Source organism: Scomber japonicus, chromosome 12 (genome assembly GCF_027409825.1).
Source record: "Scomber japonicus isolate fScoJap1 chromosome 12, fScoJap1.pri, whole genome shotgun sequence".
Classification (NCBI taxonomy): Eukaryota; Metazoa; Chordata; class Actinopteri; order Scombriformes; family Scombridae; genus Scomber; species Scomber japonicus.
In genome coordinates this window covers 18,128,885-18,141,870 of record NC_070589.1, presented here as the reverse complement: position 1 = coordinate 18,141,870, position 12,986 = coordinate 18,128,885, and the positions used below count along the sequence as shown (strand labels likewise).

The 12,986-nt window shown below is 41.9% G+C and overlaps 1 protein-coding gene across 1 annotated transcript in view; it reads right to left on the bottom strand.

Annotated features, from left to right (window-relative positions):
• The window catches only part of pbx1a (pre-B-cell leukemia homeobox 1a), a 43,923-nt gene that overhangs the window by 6,269 nt on the left and 24,668 nt on the right, over positions 1 to 12,986 (bottom strand). Inside the window, exons 3-6 of the mRNA XM_053329449.1 lie at positions 4,468 to 4,712; positions 2,111 to 2,301; positions 1,657 to 1,792; positions 547 to 706 (exon numbers count right to left, since the gene is read on the bottom strand). Of these exons, the coding sequence (XP_053185424.1) occupies positions 547 to 706; positions 1,657 to 1,792; positions 2,111 to 2,301; positions 4,468 to 4,712 (732 nt within the window). The remainder of the gene's footprint in view (positions 1 to 546; positions 707 to 1,656; positions 1,793 to 2,110; positions 2,302 to 4,467; positions 4,713 to 12,986) is intronic.

The following is a 12,986-nucleotide window of genomic DNA, read 5'->3' as shown; positions in this document are numbered from 1 at the left end:
CATTAAGGAAGTAATAATTGATCTGCAGGAAGACCCAAAGAATTGTCTTCGTCCTTTAATGGACCCCAGCTCCCCAGATGTAAAGAGACCATCGCGTAACTTGATTTCAACACCCGGTCCTAATCCAATACAGTTGCGAAATCTCTATATGACAAAAGACTCCGCTTGCCCTTTGAACAGCTTAATGGCATGCACGAGGTCAACCGGACAAGAGGCAGGAAAAATTAACGTCCGCAAGACCAAGAGGTCAATAACAGAGAGAGAGAGAGAGAAAATGAGGGAGAGAGTAAGTCAGCAAAGGCAGAGAGAAGAGAAAAAACGCAACAAGAAGGGCAAGAAAGCGATACCACATTACTGTGTTAAGAAAAGGTTTCTGTTAGTCAGAATGAAACCATACCAGGGACAGAATTCTTGAGTTGGGGCTCAGGTATGAGCACATTATAGTTCTCTACTATGCATCTATCTGCTCTGGTGTAAAGATAAAAGCTGATTCTTCTAATATCTACAGAGGTCCTGGTGATGTAAGCTGGTGAGTCTGAAACTTACCTGCTGAATTGGGAGTTGATGGGGAGTTTGCCTGGCTGCCGTGAGCAGACACACTGGTTGCATTGACTGCGGTCCTCGCTGCGTACATATTGGCCTCTTCTTGGAACTTGCCAATGTTTTTCTTGTATCGGATTCTCTTGTTCCCAAACCAGTTTGATACCTGTTAAAAAAAAAAAAAAAAGTGAGTGACTGAATAGAGAAATAAAATCTGGTGACACTGCATTTGGAGTGTTTAAAATGAATACTTGCTGGAATTGTGGTTCCTGTGCCAGTTACACACTACATATTTAAAATAGGCTTTAGTGGCTACTTTGTAATAGCTGTGGCTTCCACTTGGATTTTTTTTTAAATCACCATTTTTATTACTATTCCACAAATATGGCACCTTCAAAATGAAAAAAGACACCACAGGCATGTTAGCCTGCTCAAATATTCCAAAGAATAAAATAAAAATACTATTTATTACTTAGTCTTAGTCTGTTTTTCATGGTCATGAATCTGACCTACAGTATGTGCTTTATAGTATATGCCTGTGTATCAGGCATGTCCATAAAGGGCTGTGTGCCTGCAGGTTTTTATTTCAACCAATCAAGAGCACACAATTCGACCAATCAACTGTCTGAAGACTGATATCAGTTGATTAAATGAGTCAAGTCTGATGTGCTCCTGCTTGGCTGGAATGAAAACCTGCAGCCACATGGCCTTTTATGGAATAGTTTGGACATCTCTGCTGTGGTTGGACTTGCAGTGACAATGATTAACTTGTTTGTCAACGCTCATTAGTTTATGAGGACACAGATAACCTTTCTTATCACTTCATCTTACTGACTTTCATTTCTGTGAGGATGAAAATGATTACAGATATACAGCAGACTTTCACTGCAGACTGAACTACATGCATACTGAACACAAACTTGCAAAATAAAGATCTGCCATAAATTTAGTGAGTGAAAATTCACAACTTATTAAAACAATGAATCTTATTGAACCCTGCATAAACTGCTGAGTAAACGCTGCATAGTTTTACTTGAGACAATGTTCTTATTTTAATCATTAATTGACTAGCTGATTTACCATGTCTATGTAGATTAGTTTGTTTATTGTGGTTACCTGTGAAACTGTGATGCTGCATTTTTTGGCCAGCTCTTCTTTGGCCTCCTCGCTGGGATAGGGGTTACTGAGGTGGGAGTAAAAGTACTCGTTTAGAATCTCTGTCGCCTGTTTGTTGAAGTTCCTCCTCTTTCGTCTGGACAGAAAGATGCAAAGAGAAGCACAGAATGGTAATTACATAAACACTAAGATCACAAATATATTACATAAGTAGATTTCTTTGTATGTCAGGACAGTGCTTTAATTATTAAAAACGGTCAAAACAACAGAACACAGAAGAGAGATGCACTTTTATCTGGCTGACAATGGCAACAGAAACAAAAATAAAAAATCTTTTGATTAAAAAACCAAGAGAAGGAACACTTTGAAGGAAAGTGCATTAAATCAGACGGATAAGTTTTGTTGCACACAGTCATATGGACATACACACACACACAAACACACACACACAGACCTGGCGTCGAGAAAGCGTGAGCGCAGGATCATGACGGCCTCGCAGGTGCTCTGTTTCAGCTGCATCTGGATGGAGCTGAATTTGCGGTGGATGATGCTGACCATGCGCTCGATCTCTTTGGGCGAGATGGGTCGTGTTCGAGACTGCTCCCTCAGCAGGTTCATCACATGGGTGGTGAACTCATTGCACGCCTGGATGCACAGACAGACAGGATTCATAAAAAGAATAACTATCACGGAGGCTCGACAGCTTCAGACAGAACAAAAGGATGAAATTGGATTCTGGAGGGACTGCGCCTTCAGTAGTAGGCCTTGGCCTCAGCTGAAGCAGTGCTGACAGTATTACAGGAGTAGCGTAAGAGGTAGTAAGAATAGTCTAAATTAAAGCAGCAGACACAGCGCGAGGTTTCACGCCAAACAAATGTGGCAGTGGAGTCATACAGTGGAGGCAGCGAGACTCGCGGTGCTCTGAATATTAAAAAGACTTCTCTTCAATGGAAGCGAAAATGTGACAAGTGAAGAGAAATCTAAAATGACAGCAGGCTTTCAGTCCCGTTCACGTTCAAGAGGTTTAAACTGTCTCCCTCTCTTTTCACTCCATCTTTCAGTCTACCTCGTTCTCTCTCTGTCTGAATCAGTCACTGGATATGACTGCATTCAGAGTCAAGGTGTCTGTTGCTTGTCAACACCAGGGTTACGTCAGTCAAAGTGATGCACCGAGGAGCCGTTCTGCTTGCACACACACGCCAGACACTACTCACTCATACGCGCGCACGGTGTACGTAGCATGGTGACACAAAAATGCTCAGGTGTATATTGACTGTGACAGTTAGCGATGACTAGCCTTCCTCAGAGAAGATGACAAACCCAGAACGCTTTGACTTCCGAGGGAATGACAAGACGTTACACTCTTTGGAAAAGAGCTGGTGTGTGACTGATATAATGGCTGCTTGCCTGCTGAAGATAACATCTCTGAAAGCTTGGCTTGTCACGGGCTGGTCTGCGAGAGCTGATTTCAAGAGCTTAGTCAAAAATGCTCAGGAAGATATCTCATCCATAATTTATACAGACTTATTCCTATTTAGGCTCACAGATGGAGCTTTTTTCCAGCAGGTGTTGGACAAAAGGCAAAGAAATGTCCTGGACACATCACCAGACTTTGCTAAAAGACGAACATTTACTCTCACATTCACAACTATGGGCAATTAAGAGTCTTCAAATCATCTCAGCTACATGTCTTCTTTGTCATAGAAGGAGGCACAGAGAAACTTCAGAGAGAGCATGAAAAGTCTGTACAGACACATGCAAACCTTTTCTTTTTTTTTTTGCATTAATTGATTCTATTTCTGGTATCCCCCCAAAAAAGAGCTCCATTTCCTCACTCTCCTCCAAGAGGAGGGGTCAGAGTCAACTATTGAACATTGCCCCTGGAAGTACAATTAATCTAATTTCAGTAGGTCAAGTCTACAGTGTAATACAAGAGCTGGAATCTGTATAATTTATCACTACATGTTTTGTCCCCATGAGGGACACGAGAACAGTTTTGTAATTCATAGTCAAGCCACATATTTGTGCACGTCAATATTTTATCTAAAAAATAATCTTTACACTATAATCACTTATATATTTATAAAGGTTTTACCTTGCCATCAGTCAAGACAATGTTTGCATCTGCTGTGAGCATCTAAACAGCAATAAATAGAAAATCAGAGTTAAATAGGTGGCTAGATTTGGCACCTGGCAGACTCTGTCGGTTGAATATAAACTTTCTGTAGTGATATAATGAAACAGTTTGTTGATGAGGCACCTTGGTGGCGTCGGGGTCAGTCACAACCACAGTATTGCCGGTTCTTGTCCAGCCTGAGAGCTTTGTTGCTCCATTCCCCATCCCGCTATCCATTCATTCCCTGTCATCTCTCCAATAAAATCATACAAATGCCCCAAAATACTACAGACACTTGTTCCCATAGAGGGGGGTCAACACACTGAGTTACAGTACTGCAGAGGATTCTCCTGAGTGTTTCATTGTGAAGGGAGATGATGAAACATTCAAATATGAGATCCTGAGACTGTCTTTCTTATGGATACTTTAACAGGATAGATACTTCTTATCAAGTGGACTTTAAGGCTTTCCAGGTGATAAAAAAGTAATGCTTGCCAAAACATGTGGCAGGCTGGAATCCTAACAATGCATTTAGGTATTCACAGATGGAATAAAATATATTACTTATAAAAAGCCAAAAATGAATATCAGATGGAAGAGAAGGGACAGAGCTAAATTGAATGTGATATACTTTAGCTGGAGAAATTCTGGAAGAGATTTGTTGTTGTTATACAAACAAGATTCCTCTTCCCCACCTGTTCATACTTCTCCAGCTCCGTGTGGTAAATTTGTCTGATCTGCGACAACTTGGCCCGATAGTCGGAGTGTTCTGCTGAGTTGTCGGCACCGATACCGCCGGTGGCCGCTGCTGCGGCTGCTGCAGCTGCCGACCCGCCGCCCTTCTCTGGCCCGGCCACGCCCTCTGCCAGCAGCATGTTGTCCAGTCGCATCAGCTGGGGATCTGGAGGTTCCTCTTCCTGGGCACCACGGATACTGAGCACTGTGGAGAACAGGAGAAGATACAGTAGCATCAGCACAATGACACTAAACAGCTTGATTTGTGTTCAAAATAGCTCAACAAATGACTAAACAGCAAGGCAGAGGAATTTTTCTATGGCTGAGAGAGAGTTTTAGCTATTCCTCCTGCTTCAGCCTACCAAGTGAACCCCTTGAAATATGGCCGTCATTTTAATAGTTCAAGTCTGTGCCATAAAAACCTGCAGCCTCACAGAGGCTGGCAGCTAGGCAAGACCATAAAACTATAATTTCATCGATTCTTACTATCATTTCATGTAAAAAATTAACACAGCCTTCCACCAGAGTTCATCTTTCATTGCTCTCCTTATGCTTAGACTATGTTTAGTTTCTGGCTGATGGCTTTATTATCTTGTCAGATGTTATCTGAAAAGAGAAAACAAACTAATAACACAAGTCAGACGCAGTATATTAACACAAAGACACCTGGCTCAAATAAATCAGCTCAGGAGATTACAGAACTCAAGCTAAACAGCTTCAATACTAGATGAAGATACACAAATTGAAAATGTGATGGCCACAAGATAGTCCTTGTTTAAAAGGTAAAATGCTCAAAATTCACTGTCACTATTAATTATTTTAACACTCGGCTATTAGTAAAACACAGATCAGTGATAAACACCATTTCTCCATTTTGGATTGTTTCCTTCATATCATACATAAAAAAATATTAAATCAGCCATATAACACCACACCTGGAACACCAGCACCATATTTACAATCTTGTCATTTGAATTTAGCCTTTACCACTGAGTCTGAGATCCTCTTACACTCTTGTTGAGCTGAGAGAGTGTTTGAACCTGCACTGAGGCTTCACACACCTACAGCTCTCAGCTGACACTCGGCTCCCATAGTGTGAAGAGTGAAGTGTAAACACAACAGAGACAGGCCTGCTGAGATGGACATGCACAAACAATGTACAACACACGCAATAACTACCTAATATAGACATGCACATATCCAGATATTTAGAGACATGTATACACTACAGGCTCAACTCAAACAAAAACTGCACTCTAGGATTAAACTTTTATATATATTAACTTTTATATTTACTATAGTTTATGGTGTAAAACATACAGGTGTCACTGTGAGCTGTGATTTTTTTCTTAAATCTAAGGATGAGCCGTATTGCCCTGCCTCTTTCTGCCACTAGAAGGCTCCCTCGGTAAAGGAGCAGAGTGTCCTGCTTCTCTCAGAGGTGCTGAAAACAGCCGACCAGGTGCAGCCCTCCATTCCATCCAATGTCTTCAAGGACAAAGACAGAGATCACGCCGCCACAACATCCTTCATGTGTACTTTAATCTTCGCATCTATCAAAATGTTTCAGGAGGACGATCTAATACTACATACTGTATGTCTCATCCATGATGACAGTAGACAGTGAGGGTAAATGACAGGTTGTGTGACAGAGCACTAAGCCGTATTGTGCCCCTCAGATGGTCACAGCGGTGGCTCTTTTGTAATGAGGATGTAAGGTTGAGTCGCCCTGTGACATTTCTTGCGAGCAGGGGGTCCAGATGGATTCTTAGGGGCTGTGTGGGGAGCTTGTCTACCCTGGTCCCCACTATTTTCACCCCTTCCCTGCCCCCCCCCCCTTTCCTTCTCCTTTTCTCCTCAAGCAATAACATCATCCATTCCCATCAGCTCCAACACGTGAGCAAGCTCAGCTCAAGAGGCAAATGTCAATGGCTATCAGACGGCTGGAAAAGGTCAGGAGTTCAGATGGGGAGCAGACGCATGCATGTGTGGGCGCATGTGTGCCGGTAGGGTGTGTGCCAAAAGAATATGTGGATATTTTTCATGTGAATCACATCAGCGGGAAATTATAACACTCGGCAATTTGATTCTGACAAAATAGTGGCACATCCCAACCAGAGGGGGAATCTAATGAGCCTAAGAGTGATTTATTCATTCCCTCCAAGTCCCTGAGAGCACAACTAAAAGCATGAAATGGATTAAATAAATACAATTAATAAGGAAAATCAAACAATTCACTGTGCTGTAGCATAATTACCCTAACCACAGCCATGAGCTTTATTTATTTCTGTTCAGTAATAGCAATGAAATCGATTAGACCTCAATGTTGGTCAGAATGCTCGTTGTGAACTCTGCAACCATGGACTATATATTCACATAATCACCTGATCACCTGCATAATAACACCAAAAACTTTTTATAAACACTTGCATGTGAAAGACATGAGGGCCATACTGCGCTGCGATCCCTTTCCTTCATGGACAGTCACAGATTAGTATCTATAAAAGGAAGATGGCCATCATCTCATCTTGATCATTACCGACAGACTTAATTGAACAATGAGAGGACACAATTCCCCTCTCTGTCGCTTCCTCCCTCCCTCCCTCCCTCCCTCCCTCCCTCTCTCCCTCCCTCCTTCCTCCTCTTCTCTCCTTCCCTTTGTGCATGCTCTTGTATAATTCCCTCCCTGAGATGTGGGGCAGTAAACCCAAAAAGGCAACGCATTAAAAATGAATACGTATCATAAACAATTCTCGAGCCGTTTCCTGAATAATGAATGGAATTCTAAGAATAAGCCTTTGTTTTGGTTATTGACAAAATTAATTTCTGCTGTTTTACTTCCTTAAGAGCTGGCTCGTACCCATTGCCACACTGCCTGCTGTTTGCAGACAACAGGAGTGTAAATAAACATGACGATTAAGCCGCCCACTCGTACAGGGAGAATCAAGGTGCACACACACACACACACACACACGTTTGTGCACAAATGTAAGCACTCATATAGGCACACAGGCAGGAAAAATACACAGCTATGCACATTGGCAGACAACCCTGAGCACCCAGTCTGGCGCCCTGTGAGTGCTTTTAAATGAAAACATGTTTAATTAATGATGTTGAAGTATTCTGTCACAATTAGGAAGATTTACGGTCAAACAAGGCAGCAGTGATGTCCCTGACAGCCATGATGAAAGTTTACCCTTCGTGTGTCTGACTGGCAGCTAACAGCCAACGCTGGACTGGATCCATTTCCCATCAATACAGTAATGCAATACACTCCACAGCACAGTAGAGTATGCATGTGTGTGTGTATGTGTATGTGTGTGTGTGTGTGCGTGTGTGTGTGTGTGTGTGTGTGTGTGTGTGTGTCCTTCCTTGTCTAGCTCTTGTCCACATCACATGACCCCAGAGAGGACTAGGCAGTGGCTGTGCTCTCTATTGATTGTGTGGGCACACGTCATCTAGGGTTTCAGCAGTTAATAAATCAGGCCTGCTCCTGACACAGCCGTGTGTGTGTGTGTGTGTGTGTGTGTGTGTGTGTGTGTGTGTGTGTGTGTGTGTGTGGGCCTGTCACAGACCAGTCAGCAGGAGTGAAAGCGACAGCCACATGATAATGTAACATCACCACCATTCATCCCTGCCACACAGCATTCTGAGACAAAACAACAACCTAGGAACCTGGAAAAAGCAGCGTGATTTACAGCAGACATGACAAGTATCACTAATACAATACCTCCCCTCCCTGCTCCTTGAAGGAGTTCAGCATCCTCTCATCTGCATTTAATACAAGCAGTCTTCATGAGCTGCAACATTGTGCCATTTTTTATACTGACCCACACTGCAGCTAAACTACAGCACTAAGCAATGCTATTATCATTACTGAGAACACTACATTAATAATATGTGAAGTAATATCCAATTTACTGTGTACATAACTATTTTTACTGAACTGAATCTGAGCTTTAATGAAGAAAGGATCATCATTATGAAATCATAAATTATGTATCACAACTAATTTAGGTCTACGCCATGAAAGTGACTGTATTTTCTACATATTGTTGTTAATTAAAATGTTTTGTACTAGCCAGAAAATTATGAAATGTAAGATGTGGGCAGCGATTTAGAGGTGCCATGCTAGTTTTGTACCATACTATACTAAAAGATACAGATTTGTACTCTGTTCATGAAGTCATGAGAAACTTTCTCAAGTCAAAAATAAGCTGTTAAATGTTAGCTAAATGCAAGTAATCCCACAAGATCTTTGCTTAAAAAGACAAAAGTGGGATTTAAATCAGAAACTATTGGGTGGATGAATAAGTCAAGATGACTTGGGCTAACTATTATTTTCATTATCAATTAATTAAATGCCATAAAATGTTGAAAAATGTCCATAATAATTACCTAAAGGCAAGGGTGATGTCTTGAAATATCTTATTTTGTCCAAATAACAGTCCAAAACAGCAAAATAGCCAAGACAAAGAAAAGCAGCAAATCCTTAAAAAGGTTACTTTTCAGGTTTAAAATGGAAAATTGACACACACAACTAACAAAATACATGCCAATTAATTTTCTGTCAACTGACTAATCAATTAATCTGATATTTTGTTCCAGTGCTTAAGAAGAGTTGGGGTTTTTTTTAATGAGCTTTCAGAGCTGAGCTGTTTTCCCAAGTATGTTTTGGACACATTTCAGTTGTTACCAAAAAAAAAGTATTAAGCTTCAATATCTCCTCCTACCAACAATGCAATCATCATAAAATGCAGCACTGTGCCATTTTTCACACTGACCCACACACTAGAGGTAAACCACAGTGCTTAGCAATGTTATCATCATTACTGAGAGCGGTAAATGAATATTGCGCTGCATTACATCCAATTTACTGTATATGTGGCCATTTCTACTGAATTAAATCTGCGCTTTAATAAAGAATGAACGATTGTTGTGAAATTTCTAATCATAGCTCACAATAAAGTCTATGGCATGAATGCCCCTGCTATATTATCAGCATTGTGTTGTTTAAATAGTCTTTAAATGTTCTGTGCTGTAAGGCTGAAAGCTAGATTTGTGGTCTATCCGTGAACTCATGGGAAACTTTTTCAGGCCCAAAATGTTCCCTCCATCACCAGATAATGGGAAGCTGTACAGCCTCAGTACACAAGGGCATAGTCATAAAGTACCTCTAAAACAGCTTTATGTTTTATCAGCCATCTCGAGTATCATGTGCAGAAAGGGGGCAGAGCTGGAGTGTTGTATCTGACACTGGGTGGGGGGATGGGGGATACCAAGGACAAGGAAAAACGCTAAAGAAATACTGGAGGGACAGGGAGAGACGAGGAGATGTGGATGGTACAGGCAAGGAGAGAAGCGAGTGATGGAGGGAGAATGAAAGGCGAAAAATAGAAATGGAATAGGAAAGCGAGGTGTCAATTAAAAAAATGAACCCCAGTGCATTTGGGAGGTGACAGCTGGTGGGAGACGAGCTGACAGGCGTCACATTAGGCGGATTTGGTGGCCGCTCCCCTCATCCCCTCCTTTTTTCCCCTCCTCTCCCTCTGTCTCTCTCTCTCTCTCTCTCCCTCTCTGGCTTTCTCCACTGGCGATCGGTAGTTTCTCATGCAGCAGTAGTGGCGGCAGCGGCAAGCGAGGCAAGAACTCAGCTTGGTGTTTTTCAGAACAAGTTCCCCCTGCAGCTACTCCTAATAACGGTAATTATCGTCATCATCTGAGGCTTAAGCAGGCCAGTTTGAGGCCTGAGGGTCTGGCCTGATAATGAGGCAGCCAGCGCCAGAGGAGAAGACCATTCAGAGCACCGCCCTGCCACCAACGCAGAGCACTCCCATTTAAAAACCTTCATTAAAATAATTCATTATTCAAAATAGGCAATACATTAGCCCCCCGGCTGTCAGTCTTTCTTACGGTGTCTTAAAATATATATATCTTCTTGATTGAATCAAACTCATGCTCAGCCCATGCAGTTTCAACAGCTCCAGGCTGCATGGGAAACCGCTGTGGCTGAATAGCTGAGGAGAAATCACAAGCTTGTGGAGCAGCGAGCAGCACAGTCGGCCTGCTCACAAAGAGACAAAGACATCTCTATGGAAAGAGGGACACACACAGGAAAACACAAAGTGCACAAATAAGTGATCACACTACCTTTTGGATATAGCTTAGGCAAGACTTGACAGAGTTTAAGGACTTATTTTCAGGCATTTTTGCCCTTATTTGACACCAGACAGTGGAGAGGAAACAGGAAGCAGAGCGACAAACAGAAGGCATGACAACAGGCGATAAGGAACCAAGTTGATCAGCTTCTTTGAACCCTTTGAAGGCCACAATTGATTTTTTATTCAACTATAACTGCCTAGACTCACAGTGCAGGCCTTCATTTTGTCTTAAACCTTGTGTCAAGCAAAATCATCTTATACACAGTAATTGCACTTTGCCAAAAGAAAACCATAATAAAACAAACTCAGTAAAGTTATTATTTAGATCAGGAAATATTTGAGTGAAGAATCAGTCAAGAATCAAGAAGAATCAATCATTTTTTTTTCTAATACTTGACAGATTTTAATACTTGACTTTACAAACACATTATCGTTGGCACTTGGAAGGTTAGTATTATAAGTGTTTAGTCAATTTGTAATAAAAATGTCCCAAATTACAGCAGACAATCTTAGCGAGATTCGCTTAATTTATCACATTTGTCTTACTCTTTTCCACAAATAAATGCAGCCTCTAATCAAATGTCAGCCAGCGCAGTGATGCCATCCCAGGCAACAGTTGGTGAGGAGGTGACGTGTGACGCATTCAGAGCTAGGAGGAGATGGTCCATGACAGTTAGCGTCCTGCCCGCCCTACAAGCCCTCCCAATGCACCAGGACAAGACATGAAACAAGAGGTCCGGTAACACAATCCTCCTAAAGTCCCGGCGGTGTGTGTTCCTGTGCATGGCACATTTCATAAGGCTCCGCTCTTTGACTGGTGATGAGTTTATGCGAAGGTAATTAACAGTAATTAATCCTTAATTACAGCAATTAGCAGAGTCGCAGTAAATTAAGCGACATCTGGAGGCATGGAACAGGGTAGGGGTGGGCTTTTTTTTTTTTACAAGGGGTAGACGCAGAGTCCACGTGAATGAGATTGTTTAGATCTACCTGGGATTCCCGGGTTGCCACCCCTGCCCTAAGCGATCTGTCGGGACCCGTGATACACTGCGTGCCTCTCAGAGGTGGGTGATGGGGCAGGGTCTGATGAACACGGCGGGCTGAGAGAGGAGGTTCATTTCTGAACAAAATTGTTTCATCTCAGGGAGAAAGGCTCCCTTAAGCTACCACGCAAGGACACCCACCATATGGCCACTCATAGACAATAGGGCTTGTAGTTCTGCTTCGCTGTGCTCGGCTTCACTCGACAACATGTGAACACGCATTTTACACAACGTCACTAGAAAGCAAACCTGTCTTGCAGTTTGCCTCTCTGGAAGCGGCACAAACCATTCACACAGAGAACAGAACCTGGCACAAACACTCAGAGGAGCCGCTGGTGCATTATTATCATCCTGAGACCATTCAGAGTCACATGGCTAAGTCTGTAATATCCTCTACTATTAAGAAAGATTCCAAGTGGTTACTTAGATTATCCCATGATGCATTTCATCTCCACTGGGAGCAATAACTTCCATGATGACAATGCTCCTCTCCATAAAGCACAAGTGGTCACTGAGTGCTTTGAATGGCATGATAATGATGTTAGCCATATGCCTCTTCTGTAAATAGATATGATCATGTTGTCTTTTCTAAATATAGATCTGTTCCAAACTGAGCATCTACGCATGTATATCTGTGTATCTCAGGTCAAGCAAGAGTTAGAGTAAGTAAATATCTTTCACAGGAGGATCCGGATATAATATGGATTGACAGGTAATGTTGTTTATGATGAATTTGGATCTTGTGTTCCTCTCAGCTCGGGAGTTGCCGTAGTGCTTTCAGCTGCACCTCAGTTTAAAGATCTTATGGGTTAAATCATTGGCAGCCCTTTTAGCTTCTCTCATTTCAAAGCTGTCATATAACAGAAGCCCCAAAGCCCTCCACAAGTTCAGATCACACAACCACAAAACTACAAAGGACACTTCTGTTGTCCCATGACAAACCATAGCAAAGCTAAAAATATCAATATACAGTCAGTGTGGTGGGTCTTGCAAAATGACATTCCAGGAGAGAAATTAAGGCTGCAATGAAAGGCTGCTTTCATTACTGAATAATCTTACAATATCTTGAGAGAGAGGAGGCAAAAGTCCCCAGACGGACCCGAATCACTAGCTACGCTGCAGTTAATGGCCAGTTACATATTATATTTTCAAATAATCAATTCATTTTTTAGAGTAGGGCTGCAACTAATAAACGTTTTCATTATTGATCAATCTGCTATTTGATCATTTGGCTATAGAAAATACAGAAAATAGTGAAAATACACATTAAAATTT